This window comes from Sander lucioperca, chromosome 19 (genome assembly GCF_008315115.2).
Source record: "Sander lucioperca isolate FBNREF2018 chromosome 19, SLUC_FBN_1.2, whole genome shotgun sequence".
In the NCBI taxonomy this organism is placed as follows: Eukaryota; Metazoa; Chordata; class Actinopteri; order Perciformes; family Percidae; genus Sander; species Sander lucioperca.
This window is the reverse complement of record NC_050191.1, coordinates 5,918,662-5,939,419: the sequence shown is the minus strand read 5'-3', so window position 1 is coordinate 5,939,419 and position 20,758 is coordinate 5,918,662. Positions and strand designations below refer to the sequence as shown.

General features: G+C 39.1%; 1 protein-coding gene across 11 annotated transcripts in view; it reads left to right on the top strand.

Annotated features, from left to right (window-relative positions):
- The window catches only part of LOC116061847 (serine-aspartate repeat-containing protein I-like), a 44,912-nt gene extending 27,356 nt beyond the window's left edge, over positions 1-17,556 (top strand). For 8 of the 11 annotated variants that reach the window (XM_035995251.1, XM_035995255.1, XM_035995257.1 and 5 more), the window contains 20 exons: positions 599-640; positions 1,366-1,413; positions 1,564-1,617; positions 1,710-1,757; positions 3,328-3,666; positions 4,842-4,889; positions 4,983-5,021; positions 5,204-5,236; positions 6,241-6,288; positions 6,383-6,433; positions 6,552-6,599; positions 6,832-6,879; positions 6,981-7,031; positions 7,491-7,523; positions 7,684-7,806; positions 8,408-8,443; positions 9,488-9,532; positions 9,625-9,651; positions 13,017-13,061; positions 14,720-17,556. In XM_035995251.1, coding sequence (XP_035851144.1) covers positions 599-640; positions 1,366-1,413; positions 1,564-1,617; positions 1,710-1,757; positions 3,328-3,666; positions 4,842-4,889; positions 4,983-5,021; positions 5,204-5,236; positions 6,241-6,288; positions 6,383-6,433; positions 6,552-6,599; positions 6,832-6,879; positions 6,981-7,031; positions 7,491-7,523; positions 7,684-7,806; positions 8,408-8,443; positions 9,488-9,532; positions 9,625-9,651; positions 13,017-13,061; positions 14,720-14,865 — 1,352 coding nt within the window. In that variant the 3' untranslated portion in view covers positions 14,866-17,556. Of the gene's footprint in view, positions 1-598; positions 641-1,365; positions 1,414-1,563; positions 1,618-1,709; positions 1,758-3,327; positions 3,667-4,841; positions 4,890-4,982; positions 5,022-5,203; positions 5,237-6,240; positions 6,289-6,382; positions 6,434-6,551; positions 6,600-6,831; positions 6,880-6,980; positions 7,032-7,490; positions 7,524-7,683; positions 7,807-8,407; positions 8,444-9,487; positions 9,533-9,624; positions 9,652-11,211; positions 11,245-13,016; positions 13,062-14,719 lie in introns of all 11 variants that reach the window. The other 3 variants (XM_035995256.1, XM_035995250.1, XM_035995249.1) reach the window with 3 other exon arrangements.
- The last annotated feature ends 3,202 nt before the right edge of the window (positions 17,557-20,758 follow it).

Genomic DNA, 20,758 nt, shown 5'->3' with positions numbered 1-20,758 from the left:
CATAGCAGGGCATAGCAGGGCACTCAGCGCCAAGCATAACTGTATTTGTTGCTTTAGTGGTTAAATCTATGACGAGTGTGTTCCTGACTGAAATGGTCTTACTGTAAATCAGTAGGTTAGGAGTGAGTTTAAAGGAAAAAGTCAACATTTTGGGAAATACCCTTGTTTACTTATCTGTTCATTAAATATGATGCTACAGCCAGCAGACAGACCAACCTAATGAAATTAATTAGTGAGCTGTAGAGATGCAGTTTTTGTAACGTACCTGTAGTCTGGACAGAGCCAGGCTTTGCCCCGTTTCCAGTCGCAATGCTAAGCTAAGCTAACTGGCTGTAGCTTCATATTTATCGTACAGAAACGAGAGTGGTATCAATCTTCTCGTCTAACTCTCCAGCAGGAAGGGCATTTCACAAAAAATGTTGACGTATTCCATTAAATTAAGCTTAAACTGAAAGAAACGTGCAAAGAAAGCTTCAATAAGATCATATGAATAAATGCGACTTTACCTTTCCAACGACACCTTTTCAAAATTTATGTCACAGTGTTGTCATAACTTAAATTAATGAGATGTCTCTTTTTTTATATTACAATAATAAAGCAAGGAGAGTGGAGAAGACTCCCACCAAGACTCCCAAAAAAGGTAAGTCACCTTCACACTCATTCATGTGATGAGATCCATTAAAAGGTATTGTACTGTAGATATTAACCTATTCATTTGTGAAGACGTCTGTTGTCAAGTCAGATTTTATTTATATAGCCCAATATCACAAATCACAAACCTCAAGGTGCTTTACAATCTGTACAGTCCTCAGACCCTCGATAAAGATATATACAGTGTGTTGTGTGTATAGAATAGACGCACATAGTAATATTACAGTATAGACAATCAGGATGACAAAAAGTTTTGTCTCCACAATGGAGACCTGGAAGAGGACAGACTGCACAAACACACAAGACACAAAACTGGAGCACATCATTCACACGGACAGGAGAAAGAAATGAACACACAGGGGAGAGAGAGGCTGAATCTCCTGCAGGATGAAGATCCAGAACATCTGGAATGAAAGAGAGAGAGAGAGAGAGAGAGAGAGAGAGAGAGAGAGGGGTCCAGCACAGAGAAGCCTGGGTGGTGAATGAAATAAATGAATTAATGAATTACTTTATTGTCATTGCATGTTCACATACAATGCAATTTCCTGTCTCTCATAAAACTGTTCCCATTCACTTTGCTCAAACAAACACATACATACTCACACATTAAGATATAATAGCTGTTAAAAAAGGTAAAATATGCATATCCATATTATTAATATTATAATTTTTTTCCTTCTTTTTTTTCCCCATCGGGTGATTTTTTTTTGACAGAGCCAGAGACCAAAAAAGAAGAAGAGGTCTCAGAATCTGAACAAGAAGGTATAACACCTGTTATTTTCATGATGCATTTAAAGTACCTATTCAAAAGTAAATATACAATATATACCGTATAATTAGTAGAATATCTTTCACGCAGTTATCTGGAGGGACATGTTTATTGTAACAACCAACAACCCTCATCTGTTTCAGTTGGCCCTTGCAGACCTGCACCAGTCTACTGCCCCTCCCCGCCTGGCTGGTACGGTAAGTAACAAAGTTATCATACAGGGGAAATACACATCAGTTTTATAACTCTGGAGATGACAACCTGCTTCAAAAATCTATTTTTCTTCCAGTTCATCACGTCGTCACGGACAACCCGTACCCTCCTCCGACCATGTCAGGTATTTACACTGTTGTCCTGTCAACTATGAGTGATGTAATATCAGTAAATAACTATTCCTTTAAAAGGATAGTTCATATCTTTTATAGTGTGGTTGTATGAGCTACTTCTCCATAGTTAGTGTGTTAGCTACAGTAGATGGCGGTTGGCACACCTCCAGTTTTTGAGAAGCAGGCAGGTATCAGGAATGCTAGGCTTGGACCCAAAAATGCAGAGTAGAGGTATTTATTAAACAAAAAACAACTTACAACATAAGGTGTCCTGAGGAAGTCAGGCAGGCAGGCACAAACGAAGATAAACCAGAAGACATGACAGGGGGAAAAAACAACCAGGAAGGAGCGATGCAGGGAAAACCAGGAAGGGAAGACAATGAACCGACACGAGACAAAGACAGCACAGAGACTAAATACACAAGGTAACGAGGGTGAAACAAGGGACAGGTGACACGAGGGCTCAGGAACAGGTGAAACACATCAGGGTGGGGCAGACAATCAGAAAGGCGGGAAAACACAAGGCAGGAAGTAAAACACAACGTAACAGGGGGGAGAGAGAGAGAGAGAGAGAGAGAGAGAGAGAGAGAGAGAGAGAGAGAGAGAGACTACAAAATAAAACAGGAAAAACTACAACAGAAACCCAATATCGTGACAGCAGGAGTACCAACACGGAAGCTAAGCAAAGTACTGCTATGGACGTGGGCAGCAGCTAAACACATTTTAGACACCAAAAAAAAATGACAACCTAAAAATATTAGTATCAGTTAAAGTGGATGATATATTTAGAATATTTTCAACACTTTACTTGCCGTCAGACAGCCCTTTCCACACCAAACGCCAAAGTCACACATTAACTCAAACAAACTAGCCGATCGACGCAGTGGTAAACCAGCAACTCCCGTGTTCTGCGAAGTAAAAAAAAAGGAGTCTGGTGGCATTGAAGAGAGCAGAGACAACGGCTTCAGTTCCCCGTCGTAAAGGGCTGTTTGACGGCAAGGTAAAGCGCTGAAAATATTCTAAATATAGTCAAAATATCCCTTAAAACAGATCTTCAACAGGGGGTCTGTGACCCCTAATGGGTCCTCAGAGTTAGTGCAGGGGGGACAAATATTTGTTTTGAAAGTTTCTTTTTCAAAATTTTAAACATGTCTGAATATATACTTTAATATGACTCCAACATTTTAATAGCAACGATAAATTGCCCTACAGTATTTGTAAAATAAAATATTAATTTACACATTGAAGATAAGCTTACTATACTGTAAGTAATGTAGTTTCAGTTTAGCTTAAGGATTCATAAGGATTCACTGTGCCTTCCACGTGTATGTTTAACATTAAAACATGGATGCATAAATTACATATTAAAATCCATTTATTTTCGTCCAGTCGGCCCAGTTTAATATGCAGCTAAATTTTATACAGTATTTGTAGTAGGGGAGCCCTACTCTGTGTCTCTTTCAGCTAAGGGGACCTTGGCCTAAAACATTGAAGACCCTGTCTTAAAGTTTGGACCAGAAGGATTTGTCCATATTTTCAGCCTCTTCTTCTGAAATATTAAAACACATTTTTATATTTCAGCTCCCTCTGCTCCTGTTCTGACCGCTCACCCCGTCAACCCCGGAGCTCCACCGCCTCTTTATCAGCAGCAACCACCACAGCCGATGCACCCGTTCTACGCACAATATCACCCATATCACCCATATCACCCATATCCACCAATGCAGCCAGTGATGCAGCCTCAACCGGATCCAGTCCAGCCAGTTGACCCAGTCCAGCAAGCTGAACCAGTCCAGCCAGTTGACCCAGTCCAGCCAGCTGAACCAGTCCAGCCAGAAGCCACAGAACCAGAGGCTCCAGTTCAGCCTGAGATCCCAATTCCAGCTGCCGAAGCTCAGCCGGCTGTAGCTCCAGTCCAGGGTGAGAAGATATGATTTAATCACAACTGAGACTCTTTTATTGTTATATTCTTAAACAGTATGTGCAGATTAAAACCTTATAGTCAATAATCCATCCATCTTCGTCCGCTTATCCGGTATCGGGTCGCTTATAGTCAATAAGGCAGAACTATTATCTCATACACAATCTTTGAGTGAGAAATCTGTAACATATTGTGTCACTCAAAGGCATATAAAACCTTTATGATTTTATACTTGGAACATACATTTTTTTAAGAAACCCCTACTGTAAGATGCAAACTTTTATCAGATTTGACCAGGTAAGGCTGGTTCGTCTGTGCACAGCTCTGCAGACTTACAGATGACTCTCAAAGAAACGTACCATGCTTCAGAGATAACAGAATGTCACACACCAATAAAAAGCAAAACTGGAAAAAAAATGAAATTGCTATTTACCACAAAGGTAGAACAAACTTGCAGAAAGATGCAGCCCCACGTTAAAAACTTTTATTTTCACTGCTGTCTTTGGCTAGCCCTCATTATTTATCCTAAATTTTGGCCTGTGAGATATTTATGTCTCGCTTTTTGTCTTTATATTGTCATTTTAATTTGTTTCTCTTCTTTTAATTCACATTTTGTTTTCGATGTAGTTACTTTTTTTTATAATCATAATGCGCTATAGAAATCCCTTTGAATCGCCTCAACATATGAAATAGGTTTAGGAAGAAAAACCCACCATCATTTAACCTCTCTTTTCTATTTCATAGAGTCAGAATGTGCTGCTGTTTAGCTGCCACTCAATATTTTTTGATGGAAAAAAAAATAAAAAAAGTTTAATGTTGAATAAAGATGCTTCATCAAACTGTAATAACGTGCTGCTGGTACATACTTGGAAACTTTACAGTAAACACAAAGTATCTTAGCCTCAGAATATGAGTGAATGATTCAGATTTAAAATCTTACTCCTGGAACATTAAATTAAATCTTTGCTTTTGAAGAAAAAAAACTTTCTGGTGGACAATTGCCCTATTAACTTACATTGTAGCTTGTTTTGCCGGTGCCGACTGCAGCAATCTTGCTTAATACTGGACCAATGTCAAAGATTGTTGTTCCCATCAGTCACTTAGACACAAAAACAGGAAAATAGGGTCCATGTTGAAAAATATCCATAGTTACCCTTTAAACTCTTTTTCTTAGAACCAGAGACTGTTGAGGAAGAAGTGTTGGCTGCCTCCACTGAGAAAGGTACAAACCATTTCATTTGCAGTTAAAATCACACTTAAGTATTTTTCTTTTAATTAATGCTGTGAACAATAATAAACATGTGATTGTTTCCAGCTGCAAAGAAGAAAAGCAAGGCTGCCGATACAGAAAAAGGTACCGCATGCTTCTCCAGATCCACTAAAAAAGCCTAATTTTGTCTGTAAACCAGAGGATTCCTTGTAAATAAATACAGCTGCAACACTTAACATGATGTACAATGACACATAGGCTGCAAGGATGCATTCATTATGGAAAATTAACTCTGCTCGGCCATTTCCCTCCAATTATCCCCTCAGAGCCAGCAGCAGCCAGAGAGAAAACAAAGAAAGGTAATTTATGTTTACAGCTAAGTAATTGGCTTTTCAATGGCGTGCACTTGAGTGTTTTTACAAATGATACAGACAGCAATTTGAGCCGTGCTTTCCTGTAAATATACAGACAGACATTACACACTTGAGTAAGATATTGTTGGGGATTTACTTCCTCTGTGTCTCCTCTTTTGGGACAATGTGTCTGACTCCAATAAAAGACCTATATATCCCCGTGCATTCGTTAAAACATTAATCCTAAGCAAGAGCCAAATAAGACGATAAGATAAAGTCAAATACATTTGTTTAATCAGTCAAGCATCGGAGTTTCAATACACAGATCTGTTGGATCACAAAGCACGCAGAGACTAAGTTTCCCTAGCAACAGACAAAAGGCTGGAGCCAGTCCACATATCTCTAGACTGTCAGACTGTGAGCCCCGTTCTTAGTTTTTTTATATTATTTTTTTGGCATTTTCAGCCTTTATTTAGGACAGCAGAAGACATGAAAGGGGAGAGAGAGAGAGGGTAATGACATGCAGCAAAGGGCTGCAGGTAGGAGTCGAACCCGGGCCTGCTGTGTCGAGGAGTAAACCTCTATAAATGGGCGCCCGCTCTACCAACTGAGCTATCCCAGCGGCCTTGTGAGCCCTGTTCTATCCTTTCCCTAAAATCTTATACTTTCTTTATTGGCCCCCCTCTTCTTCTCTGTTATCTTCACACAACATACGCCAGGGTGGGGGCCACTGTATTATGTCTCGTCCTCATTTGCTCTCACGCGAAGCGGTACATTCTGTTCCTGTTTCATTTGTTATTATTACTCAAAGTACTTTGCTCGCGACTCATGACCTTTAACTACTCTTTAGTTATGTCTTGAGCTAAACCTTCTGTGCAATAAGCATACACCAAAACATACTTGATCTCTTATGGAAACCTTTTACATTCTTATTATATTTATCTACAAATAGTAAGAACATTATTCTACAATATGAATAACATAATTCAACACTAATCATCCAAATCTAGATGCTGCTGCTTCGAAAGAGAAACCCAAAGCTGGCGCTGCAAAGAAAGGTGAATTTAACGCCGTAACCAACTGTGGGTAACCAACTGTGGATATCATTTTAATTTAACATACACTGCACTTATTAATTTGCTTTTGTTCCAGAGCCAACTGCAAGAAAAGAGAAAACCAAAAGTCCTGCAGTGGCTAAGAAAGGTAAAGGACATTTTCTGTAGAATATACAGTTTCTGTTTTACATAAATAATGTGAAAATGGCTTTAATGTGTTAATTTATATTTGCTATCTTTGAGTCATTTGCGTTTGTTTTTAACAGAGCCAGCTGTGAAAGAGAAAACCAAATCTGCTGCAGCTGCTAAGAAAGGTAATGGACATTTTGGTAGAATATAAAGTTTCTGCTGCGTCGAGGAGTAAACCTCTATATATGGGCGCGCGCTCTACCAGGTGTGCTTACCAGGTGCCCGGAAACTTTTTTGATTTTATGGGGGACGACCCCCCCACTGTTATTATGTGTCTCCCCAAAAGTTGAAAAAAAAAACTTACTTCTTTGGAATAAGAAGACTGAAAAGGAATTACCATTTGTTTGGTTTTTACAGCGCCAGCTGTAAAAGAGAAAACCAAACCTGCAGCAGCTGCTAAGAAAGGTAAAACCCTTTTATTTAGGCCAGAGGGTGTTCGGCTAAAACTTTACTAAGAAAACAAATGATTCAGGCCACTGATCACAACTCGTTCCTCATTATGTTAGAGCCTGCTGCTACGGTCCGACAGAAGAGGAAATCAGCCTCTGACAAGACAGGTACACACACAGTCAGACACACACACACACACACACACACACACACACACACACACACACACACACACACACACACATAAGTGCGTCTCACTATCTTTGTGGGGACCTGCCATTGACATAATGCATCCCCTAGCCCCTTACCCTAACCTTAACCATCACAACTAAATGCCTAACCTTAACCCTTACCCTCACCCTAACCATAACCTAATTCTAACCCTAATCCTAAAACCAAGTCTTAACCCTCAAACAGCCCTTTACCCTTGTGGGGTCCAGCATTTTGGCCCCACAAAGCTGTCAGGACCCCACAAATATACTGGACTCCCGGTTTTTGGACCCCACGAATATAGTTAAACAAGAACACACACACACACACACACACACACACACACACACACACACACACACACACACACACACACACTCTCACGATTGAAAACTAATTGATTTTGCTCCTCTTAGAAGTGTCACCCGTCAGGAGCAAAGCCAAGAAAGGTAAAACTCTTTAAAAAGGATGTTTTGTACTTTTATGATTTGATTTTAATCATCCAATTTAGTACCATTTCCCATTTGCATTGTCTTTTCTGCTTATGCAGATTCTAAACCGGAGTTTGGTTCAAGCGATATAAATTTAAATCAAATTAATCTTAAACAGATTCGGCTCCAGAAGCACGTCCACAGCCGATCAGACTGAGAACGAGACTAGAAGCTGTGAAGAAGGAGAATGTGACCTCTCAGACAAAGGAGGAGAAACCTGCCAGATCTTCCTCTGAACCAGGTAACACTGGTTACTGCTTACTTTCTCTAATGTGAGCTACGGCGTCATTTCCACTTTTCAAAATCAATTTTGTGTCCCCCCCCCCCACTTTCAGATTTGTATCATATTATTATATTTATCTTTATTATATATATGTGTATATATATATATATATATATATATATATATATACACACACACACACACACACACACACACACACACACACACACACACACACACACACTCCTTTATTTTCTTAGTCTCTGTGATAGGCCCCTATTTTAAACAACAAAGAAAGTACTATTAGTAGTATTATTAGTACTATTGTTTCTGGAAGAATTTATCATTATGATCAACTTAATTAGTTCCGGGATTTTGTATCACCATAGTGCCTAAGCTTACGTAGAAATGCAGGAGATGGCATTCAAATAGAAAAAATATTTTGGCGGATGACCCCCCGCAGACCCCCACTTCTCAAACCAAAGTTACACCCTTGAACGTGAGACACAAATGCTCTACAGTACCTTGAGCATTTAGGGTTTCACTGACCTGTGGAGCAGAGCAGGACTCTTGTGCTGAAACCTGCAGTTTTTCATTTTAATTTCTTTTTTATTTTCAGCCAAAAAACGATCAAAATCGTTGGCCGACAAGAAAAGTAAGTGTACATTTTAACATACACATGTACGATTTTATTTGTTGGTGAACGTCTGGATTAAATCTGTTGCACTTAATGTGGTATACCTGTACATCTCAGGCCCAAACCACCGTGATGTCCCACAAGTTTCTCATTTTTTACTGAACAATAAACTATTTTAGTTTGAGCCTTATTGTTATTCCAAGCAAACACTGAAATGAAGCAAACACAAAATCATTCATTTTGAAAAAAAATTTTAGGATTATTTTTTGGGGCATTTTCAGCCTTTATTTTGACAAGACAGTTGATGACATGAAAGGGGAAAGATATGCATTAAAGGGCCGCAGGTCAGAGTCGAACCCGGGCCTGCTGTGTTGAGGAGTAAACCTCTAGACATGGGCGCCCGCTGTACCAACTGAGCTATCCGGGTGCCCATTAATTTTGAAACTTAACAAGGCTACCTCGTCTACCTTTTTATCGCCAGTCACGTTCCAATAATTCAGTCTATTTAACTTCCTGCACTGAAAATAGAAACTCATGACATACATTTGAATGAAGCATATACTAAATGAAGATAAGAGTAAACTTGTCGGCAACACAGAGTTGCTCCCAAATATTCATATGATTAGAGGATACACATGAACAACATTTAGATTTTTGAGACATTAAACAAATGTTCTGGTCATGTTGAAGAGAAATGCTCGACAGCATGCGAGACAGTTTTTATAAACGCTCTGTTCTGCTCTGTGAGAAGTTCTAAGAAGCTGATCGGAGGAATTAATGTCAAACAGCGGAAGAGCAGGCAAAACAAACAGCCTTGGGTATATTAGAGACGTGTTGATGTTAAATCTCTACCGACATCTCAGAACAAATCACTTCTTGCAAACATAGTTGCAGATCATGAGATTAAATTTGCCTGTTCTATGCACGATAACGTTCCAATTAGGGACATGTCAAGCTGTATTACACTGAGAGGAGAACAATATGGCCAGCATATTGAATGTACACCACAATTACGGAGAGTTATTTGGCAGGATGTAATAAGGCTGTCTCAACTTTTCGCAGGCAAAGATGAGAAGGCTGAAACGAAATCTGTCAAAGAAGCTCAAGGTATGGATTCACAATTAGAAAGTGGGTCTATTGTGTGCTAGGATGTTTGACATTGTTTAGATTCTCTCCTTTTTCTCCCCCTCACGTTTTAGATAAAGAGAAACAACCATCACAAGCTAGTGAGTATGAAAGCCATATATATATATATATATATATATATATATATATATATATATATATATATATATATATATATATATATATTCAGTCACCATGACAACTATTAACACTTTGAACTCAAATGTGAATGGTGTTATTTATCCAGAAGTTGTACTTAGGGTGGCACAACAAATATTGTTGGAAAACAAATTGTGTCCGATCAGGCAGATATAGAGACATAAATTCTTGCCGAGAATTCGGCCCGAGAGACATGACTACTACTACTACACACGTTGGTTCCCGACCAATCATCGCTTGCCATCTTTTATGAGCATGGCTGCTCCGAGCTCTGTGCACTGGCTCCGCGGAGGGAAGGCAAACACCGTTCATATCAACACTGCACACACAACGATGACATAGCTGGATTTAAATCGGCAAAACATTAACACACCTTGATGGGGAAAAGGATAAACTCTGTCACGGCATTAAGAAAAACATGTCTCCTCCCAAACTCTGACTCTCCATCAGGGTCCCTAACCTCTGCTTTTGTAAACTCCTACAGCACTATGATGCAGGTAAGCCACACCCAACCAATAGAAACGACTGTGATGCGACAGTCAAAAAACAAGGGTCAAAACCAGGCAAGCTTGTCCGAAAAGGGGTCAGGCATGGAGAACAAAAGGGAATGAGTGGAAATGAGCCGGTATTTATATTGCAAGGCTGATGAGGGAAATGGGAAACAGCTGAGCAGGGAAGGTTAGGTGATGGGAAAGGTGGGAAAAGGATGTTACTGCAAGGTAGGAGGGTGGTGATTGGCTGGCTGTATTTCAACTAAGGATGCACCGAATCCAGATTTTTGGGGTTTCGCCGAATACCGAATCCACTGGTTAAGATTCTGCCGAATCCGAAACCGAATACAGAATCCTACTCCCATCTTCAGTCCATTAACACAGTAAACACATTAATGAAATAAACAATGTCCACAGCAGTGTATTTTTCATTTTATTTTATTTTAACTGGCTGCTGTCTGTAGATTCCTTCATGCACAACTCGTATTCTTTCGGATGTTTCATACGCAAATGTTTTAACAGCGGTGATGTTGTGTATTGTTTAGGGTCCTTGCCACCATGAGACAAATCGGCATTCCAAATTGAACATGTAGCTGTAACTTGAATTGCCTTCTTTTGACTGAAAGTACTGCCAAACATCACTTTTTCTGCTCATGAGTTCCATTTTCACTTTCTATTGCATTGAACGGTCCACCTACATAAACACCTTCCTAATCAACGGTGTTGTCATTACGTTGACCAGCGTAGCGCGCGAGTAGGGTTCGCTTCAGTGGAAAAAAATTTGAAGATTCGGCAGAAACCGAACCCCGTCAAAAAGCCCAATATTCGGCCAAATCCGAGGCTGAATCCTGGATTCGGTGCATCCCTAATTTCCAATCAACAGAACCGATGAAGCTTCTTGGATGAACAGAGAAAGTACTTCTAGTAGTTCTTACTCACCTGGAGGACTACGACGCAGATATAAAGTCGAGGTTGTTTACATGTTTTATACCATATGCTTGTTGTTCATAGAGAATGGAAAAAGATCTTCCCGTAAAGCTTAAGGTATTCCGTTAATTTCCATCATCTCTTTACTGGTTGACTCAATACGAATATGCTTTAATGACATTAGGAACATAAGGGATAATAATTTAATGAGATGAGCTGATTGAGACGAGATTACCGGTCTTTTGAGCCGCCTCGAGTCATCGGAAGAGATTACGGCCTTTGATGAATTTAGCAACAATAATACGTAGCTGGATTGATTAAATCCATGAAGCAAAACCAATTAAATTGGGGTATTAGTGTTCTGTTCTTATTGAGTCATCCAGTGGAGTATCAACACTCCCCCACTGCCCCCGAGTGACTCCACATTTTCCTGATATTAACGTCTGACACTGTTTCTTAGCGTGTGATCAAAAATGGCTTGATTGCTTTGGTGCAAAGTTAAGTTTGTTCGTCTAATTTGCCGCGAGTTTTGGATCTGGGTTGTTTCCGATGCTCAAAGCAAGCAAGACAAACATACATGGATCTGTTAAGATGGGCTTTATTTTTGAGATGTCACCATTTTATGGACACTGCCAAACAATATTCAAATGGTCTGTATGTGTGATGAAATCCCGAATAAAACCATGACCATAAAAGGTTAACAGAAAAGGTCCCATGCAGAGTCTTTGAAAAATTAATTCCTGCATAAATCATAGCTAAAGTCAAACTGAAATTGGAAATCTCATAATTTGTGTGAGGAAATATGAATTGGTAATTATATAGCTCTTGTGAGAATGCCATATAGCTAACAAATGTTTATAAGACATTTATCTACCATCTGCAATTTAACCCTTGTGTTGTCTTCCCGTCGACCATGAACTTGTTGTCCTTCCGCCAACCTTTTTGGCGTTTTCTTCGATGCTTTTGATTGTTTTTTTTTTTAAACGTTTTTGCCACTTTTTTCACCGTAAAAAAAAAAATCAATGGTCAATAAGCCTAGCATATATTATATTATACCAATACTTTTTCTTAAAAAAAAAAGAAAAAGCAGAAACTATGAATTATTTTCATTAATAGTTAAGCTCAGAGGATGTTGCGTGGATCACAGACTGGTATATGTCAAAGTTTGGTAAGGATGCTGTTTTGAAACTATTTAATTTTTTTTTTTTGCAAATGCTATAAAATCAAATAAAACAAGCACAATTTCTAAATTCCATGAAAGTAATCATTGATTTTTCCTGCTTTTCCCCATGTTGTTTTGGGGGCAATTTGGTTGAAGGAAACCCATGTTTCTGATATATTTGTTTATGTTTATATATGAAAACAGGTCAAATTTGACCTGAGGACAACACAAGGGTTAATATGTCGCTCCCTTTCCACAGTCAACATTTTGTGGACTCGTGCTTTTTTTTCCCCATTTGGGAAGTGGAAGCTAGCCAAGGTTGCTAATGTTATGTGAGCACTGAATCCTAATAGTTGAGTGCCAATCTGCAGAGTGCCACTGGTAAACTTAAATCTTCATTGCAACGGGAAAACATCAAAATATAGGACGCCTTCATTGCAGACAAATTACGTTTGAATGTTTTTTTGTACAAAAGTCATAACAAATATCAAGGAGATATATGTTGATTTCCGGAACAAAATTAGATTTAAATTTCAGCGGGACATTTAACAGGAGAGGAAGAACATCACAACCTTTTTGAATGAAACTCTTGTTTTTTCTCTTTCCAGGCTGTTTTTCATCCTTTATCTACTTACATGCATGTCATCCTTTGTCTTCTTTCCCTCTCACAGACTCACACGCACATACCAACTCTATTTAACAATGTATTTGATCCCATTTCTTGCAGAAGAGACCCAGACTGATGACAATACGACAGAAAAGAAGAAACCAGGTAAGAGTTGCTGACATTTTATCAGACATTTTTTATAAAAATGTTTTCTAAATTTAAGGGAAGTGACTTTCTGAAGAACGTAACAAATATTTAAATTTTTTTAAATTTAAAATATTAAAATTTAAAAAATTTGTGCAAACCATGTTTTTTTTAAGGTTTTTTTTTTTTTACCTTTTTGCCTGCATTGGATAGCTGAAATCTTAAAGTGCCCATATTATGAAAAAATCACTTTTTCTGGGATTTGGGGTGTTATGTTGTGTCTCTGGTGCTTCCACACACATACAAACTTTGAAAAAAATCCATCCATGCTGTTTAGAGTGAGATACAGTTTCTGAATGTGTCCTGCCTTCAGTCTCTGGGTGAGCTGTTCAAAATCGGCATGGCTTGTGACATCACAAGCCGAAACGAGCATGCTAACCGCAACCATTAGCTTGTAGCGTTAGCATGCTAACGCTACCATGCTAACGCTAGCATGCTACCTAGTTCTCAATAGCAAAGCACTGCTACAACACACACAAGTTCACCATAATCTACAAAAGAACTACTTCCATGTGCGCCCTCATTTAGAAGTCTCCCAGCTAATCCTGCCTTGTAACTGACTGAAGTTGTAGAAACAGCCTTTCTTTTACTGTCTATGGAGCTAGCTAGCTGACATGATCTACATCTGAGCTACTGGGCATGTGCAGTGCAATCAAAGATAGTACAGAAGAAGAAGAAGAAAAGAGGTCTCACTCTGTAGCTAAAACAGAGACCAGGTGAAAAGAGGATCTGCAGCAGTGAGAGAGAGCACTGCAGTACAACAAAAATATGGTGTTTTTTGAAAATTAAACCATGTAAACCTATTCTGGTACAACCTTAAAATACAATTATGAACCTGAAAATGAGCATAATATGGCTGCTTTAAAAAACAGACAGGAAACAAGGGGGAGCACACAGGTGTTTCTTTGTTGGATCTAGAAGTTACATTTCATGGTGATATTCCTCTCTTTAAATAATGAGTATTGTATTTTGCTTTACTTTTGTGAACCAGTAACTCCCTGAGGTTGTTATAATCTCAGCTTCAGTCTCAGCTCTTAATACTAATGTTAGCCGTGGTGGGATGTAACTAAGTACATTTACTTAAAGCTACAGTGCGTAGTTTCTGTCGCCCCCATTTGGAATTAAGTAATGACAACAAAACTGTCGGCGCGTCCACATGATACAAGCCTTCCATGACCGCGCACCCCCCCCAACCGCTCCTATATGCAGCTGCTAGGAGCCAAGGAGGACACAGAGAATTAACAATACATGATGGACTCTTCAGAAGAGGTAATTATCTTCACTCAAGTTTTTGCGCGCGAAAGTCACCGGACGCCACAATCTTCTGAATATAGGGACATAGGGGTCCCTGCTCCGCCTCTCTTTCAGTTTAAGTTAAGCGGTTCTTGGTCTCGCTTTGCCAGACCTTCCTCCACAATGTAGCGGAGGAGGGTCTGGCTAGTCCACACAACCTTTTGAGAAGGGAGAAAAACGTGCTCTGGTTTATTGGCATTTCTTTGAACCAATCACAATCGTCATGGGCGGTGCTGAACGCTGCACAGAGACCCGTTGCCGCTGCAAAAGGGTTAGTAACTAAACTAAACCACTCATCTATCCATGTTATATTGCTGTGTTCACAGGCCAGAGATACTTCCAGTGCATTTACGTCCCTGGTAAAAATGCACAGTACCCCTTGCGACCAGCCATGTCCCCCGCCATGATGACTCCTGCTATCAGATCCATGTTGGAGCAGCAGCAGAGAGCAACGAGGGCCTCGGGCCAATAGGACAACCTGATCTCTCACCTCTTTCTTCTGACAGCACTGCATCTCCCAGTCCAGCAGGGGGAGACGCTCTGAATCTGTGGGATCCTTAAATCCTGAGGAAATACCACAGACAGACAGATAAGAGTGGACAGAACTATTTTGTCTTTAATTTATTCATGTATTTATTTTTCTCTCGATGTGGTCGAGCTCCTGGGGTTCCTGTTGATATTTCATATTTTTTCGCTTAGCTGATGCTTCACCAGTCGACGCTGCCATGCCTCGCTTGTGCCTTAGATTTAACGTAATGTCACCAAAATCCAAACACGGAAGCTTTTATGTGAATATTCTTAACTCAGTATGTGTAAATAATGCTTATATTTGTAATCTAGGCTGAAATAAATGTGCACACCTTTGGCATGTTGTTTTTGCAGTTTACTCTTGCAGTCCAGTTTAATTTAAACTTTCTATGGCACCCTATTTTTGTTTCATATAACTAATTTATACTTAAAGGCACTTGTGCTGACAAAACAATTATGCACAGTGAGAAACGTGCTTAAGAAAATATAATAGTAAATAAAAAACTGATAATGCACAAACAAACCAAATAGTAAGTACAAACTGGGACAGTATTTTGTGTCAAATATTAAAGGAATGTATATCAGAATATCATTAAGAAATGAGTAAAACTATTTTTTTATTGAATTTGAATGGGATTAAATATTACTTGAGTCCAGCTTTGTTTCAATATGAGAGCTATAATCAACAGTTTGTATCCCCTTTTATTTTTAATGGTAGATTTCAATCACCTGTATCCTGCGTACCGTAACAACAACAGGTGTGTTTCGCTGCTTTGCTGCATCTGCAACAGATTAGCGTGCTAATGTTTGAAGGGTTAAATCCCAGGAGCTCCCACGTTTGATCCAAGCAGACTCCCTATCTCTGATCGTGAGTCTCGTCAACGTGTTAAATGTTGATGAGTGATGAATAATGATGAGACCTTTTCTTCTTAGATGACCTGATATCAGACAGGAGCTCATCTCAGCCTGTATAACTTCTGGACATGTTCCAGTTTGTATAACTGCATTTTAATGAACGACACAACGCTTTTAAGTTTAAAGAGATACTTTGACATCTTAAATGCAATTGTTGGATGTTTTTCATTCCCCACACACTGGCATGCTAATAAGTTGGGAGTAGTCTTGGTCATGAAAATAAGGGCTTAAAGTAAAAGTTTACAGTATTTGGTCCCCTCATCAAATACTAACAATAGTTTAATACTTGAACCCTGTTATTTCTCTTTTGTAAATAATTGGCCTTTCTGTTTCCCATGTAAATCTCCCAAACCTCAAAAGTAATCTTTGTTCTTAAAAATGAAGTGCAGTTTGATCACATAGGATCTCAAACTGTTTAAAGTTGAGCTGTCGCAGTTCGACACAAAACAGCTACCAGTTATTTTAGCTTTGTTTAGAGACGGGGGGTCTGCACAGGACAACTCTGATGTGACCAACTAATGAGACGCTGTGATGTCTGCTACAGTGGATATATGTCATGTTAATCATCAGCTGATTGACAAAAAGCCTGATACATTGTCATATTTTCAGTTACCTCACTCGCTCTGGTTTTGTACCTTATGCCGACAAGGCTGCCTTGTTGTCGCTGCAAAACTGTCGCTGAGCATTATCGGCAATTTGCTGTTGTCTTACTGAATGAAAACCTTGACTACAGAGAACCAAAAACATTTTAATCCGGGGATAAGACCCACTTTAGTCTGCTGTACTGTTGGCCCAAGGCTACCAGTTTATTCACACTTACAGTTCCTAAGCTGTCATTTGAATTCCTCCATGTTTTGCAGTGAAAGGCACTCACAGTGGTTACCTGCAGTTGAACACCTTGTGGACTGACTCAGAGCAGTTCTTTGACTGTACACTGATGAGGTGTGGCAATAATGTTTATCCCACGAGTTACTAATCCTCATTGTATTGCATGTCTATCCTCAACTTTTTCAGGGTTATCCCCCAAAAAGTCTTAAGGTGTGTTCAGACTAAACCCAAAGCTAATTTCAGAGGCGATGCAAATTGCATCCAAAGTCAAAGGAAAGATGTGAGTGGATACGAACAGTTGCAGATCAAAAACTAGGTCGTGCAATCATCTAAAAATGCTTCCATTCGAGCAAAATAAATTGCATCCATCCTGCAGCTGAATGACTCCACTGCAGACACAAGAGGACAACAACATAAACTGAGTGCAACCAAGCTAGCAGCAACAGCTAGCCTCTGTGGAGATTGTCGAACGGATATTTGTGGCAACTAATTGCACAATAAAGCGAGAAAAAAAAACGCTTTGTGTTCACTCCGAATGCACCTTTAAAATCACTGGTGTGAATCCGAGTCAGAGCCAAAGCAGTCTCAGCTAACTGTTTGCCGTTAGCATACTGATTTTTGAGTGTAAATATATTTAACCCGAGGCTCGGAGTAAACTCGGGGTTAATGAGTCCAAGAGTGAAATGAGGTCAAGCTATCCCTGGGCCGCTCTCTGTCGCCCTGCAGGGTTTAGGTCAACAGGCCTGAAAAAAAATGGAAGTGTGAAGAGGCCTCATGTTTCAGGGGCCAAAATGAGATCTGACAACCATTTACAGAAGCAACCTGCCGAGTGGATGTGGTTGTTGGAGCGGCATTTTAAATTCACCTGGCGTTCAGGTGTTTTTGAGGATTTCTTTTTTTAAAATTCCAGTGGGGCGATGCAGCAGTAGGTGTCTGCTCTGCTGTCTGGAAGCCCTGAGACGCAGGCATGTGCACACACAGACATCAAAGGGGAGCTTTTTTATTTTTATTAAATTAATATATATATATTCCTGTTTGCGCACAGCAACAAATGTATTTATTGAATTAAAAAAATCTTAATATCCGGTCGGAAGTTTAGATTTTTAGTTGGAGTTTAGTTTTTAAACAAATAATTATAAGAAGTGCCTGTCTGTGCACGTCCCTGCTGAGACGTCAGCTGTAGCAGCTCTGCAGCTGCACGATATTAACAGACACTAATTACACCAAACAGCTTCAACTGTGTGCTGGTAATATGTTTTTTTAAATCGAATCTAATCTGACGAGACGGTATACAACACATTTCATAGCACTCATAATATCCATGTGAACCTAAAGAGTGGAATCCTGGCTTTACCCTTGACTTCATCCAGTGATTACATGTTCTTAACATAGGTACGTATGTCTGTGTGAGGCAGTTAAACAAGTCATTTATTCCCCTGCCTGGCAGTTTCTAAAGGAAACAGTGCGTACACTTGAAGCAACAAAAAAAAGTACTTATTAGTATGTTTCACTGCAGTTTTTCAGTTTAAGTTAAACTGGTTAAACAGAGACCATGTTATATTTGTCGATCTGTACCTTCTCTGTATTTATAATAAGACATATTTTATTACAATTACAACCCAGTCTAATGCTGTTAAAGTCAACACAGACTGCTTTCCATTCAACCAACCTGACTATCCGCTGTTAAAGGATTCCTGTGGAGTTTTTTTTACCACTAGTGGTGTGCTAGAGGAATGTTTCCAGGAGCAGGACATACAACACAAATACACTTTAAATCATTTTCTAGCTGTAAAGTCAATGTATCAAAGTTAACTTTTTGGACATGCAAAACAGAACTCTTCAGGTGCTAACTAGGCTTACCTGTCACATCACCGGATGTTCCGGTAAAAAAAAAGAGAAATGCTCTGCAATGTCCCTTAATTTAACATAATTCCCATTATCAACTGTTGGTGGCGGTTAGGTGTGAAAATGCAGCAATAAAAGCAGAGAACAATGCAAGCTGATGTAAACAATGCAGTTTGTAAAACATTTAAATGTTCATATTGTACATTGAAAACTACACAAAGTCGTTAACATACAAACAAAACTAGTCTATAATTAGTTTCATGCAACATTAGCATACAAAGTACAGACGTGACTTTTTTGCAACGAGTCCTCCAAACCATACGACGATATTGGCCGTTTATTCCTCCCCTCTAATACGACCCACAGGAGCGTTTTCCATCCTCATATCTAAACTTAACGGGCGCGGTTTTAAACGCGTCGTTAATGCTGTGTAACGGTGACAGTTTGGTTATGTTAAGGCGCCAAAACTACTTTGTTCAGTTTAGAAAATGATTGTGGTTTCGGTTCAAATCCCTACATTGGTTGAGTTTTGGCGCTCTTATACTTTGTCACCTTAAATACTACGGCCACTAGAGGGCGCCGTCACTTGAAACGTTAATATGAGTTGAACAAACAACCTATGCGGTCGTTTTTCAGGGGAGGGCGGTCTTCTTTTTTGTTATTGCTCTTCTGAGCATGAGGGTCAGTTTAGAAACATGACACAGTGTTCACAGTGTTAAATAAAGTGCAACAATAAAATATGATCTAATAAATAGCTGGATTTGAGCATTAAGGTTTGCAGTGGAACACATGTAGTTGATGTGATTTATAGAGTGAACTCCTATCAACTCTGTTCCTTCCTTAACTGAGCCGCGTAAAAAGAGAGAAACCAGCTCCATGTGTGCCTTGTATCAAACCGTTTATGGCTCTTGTTTAAAGGATTGGTTACACTTTACATGAAGGTATTTACATAAGAGTGACATGACACTGTCATGAACGTGTCATAAACTTTATAAACATATCATAAACGTTTATGACATAACACTTATTTTAGTAAGTGTCATTCGGTTTTTGTCATCACAAGTTATGGTTAGGGTTAGGGTTAGGGTTCATGTGTCATGTGTTCATGACAGTGTCATGTCACTCTTATGTAGATACTTTCAAGTAAAGTGTTACCAAAAGGAATCAGGGGATTTAAAACCAGGTTTCGGTTACGTGTAAACCCTGCATGAAACAACGGAACATGCTGCAGTGGCTGCAGTTCCAGAATAAATGTTTTAAAACTACTTTCGAATCTTGACTTTGTAAAAGTAAAAAAAAAAAAAAAAAAAAAATGGTTTAAAAGACTTTTTTTCCGAGGTGTTTCTGAATGTTTTTCGAATGACATCTACAGTTTTAGTTTCACAATTTAAAGTCAGTGGAAAAAATAATAATAATTGTGTTGCAATAAGAGCAAATCATCTGCTACATGTGAGAGTTGTATTCATTTTAAACACTGAACAAATATGGTTTGAGGTTGTTTGGATCTTTTAGAAGGATCACGTGTTTTGTTAATGTTTTCTAATGTGACATGCATGACGGTGTAATTAACAAGAAGTACAGCAACACATGTTTGAGTTGTAGTTCGCACAGGCATCACTCCAGTGTAAAATACACAACAGTCAGTCAGGTGCTGTATAAAGACTGTAGATAATAGTTTATTTTATGTGTTGCACTCTGGAGCTCACTAGGCTGAAGAGATTGCTCAGTAATTTGTTTCAATTGGAGAGGATTTTTTTTCTGTTGTTAAATATCAGACTGTAATGTGGGCAATCATTTTAACAATGTATGAACTGCCTGTTGCATGTCTGATAAAGCAGAGGTGTATGATGTAATCACAGGAGGAGGCGAGTAGCCTGACTCAATCACAGTTTTAAAACATTTCAGGAGTAAATGTCACATTTGTGACGTTTCAGTGACATTTCAGGCACTTAAGAGACTTGACTGAGGATGTCTGCTGTGGTAGAATACAATCACCAAAATGCATTTTTGTGAGTCAATAAATCTTTGCAGAAATGTGTGAGGTCATTAGTGTCTTTCTTTGTATATTTTTTTTACAAGATAGAACAATTAGTGCAGTGTTATGGGGACACAGAAGGACATTTAAAACCTGCTTGATGTATGAGGATATAAATATACAACCCGTCTCCTGCGAGATACGAACACACACATTATTTACCGAATATGTTTTGACGACGCACAGTTGCTGCCTGGAATACATTTTTATCAAC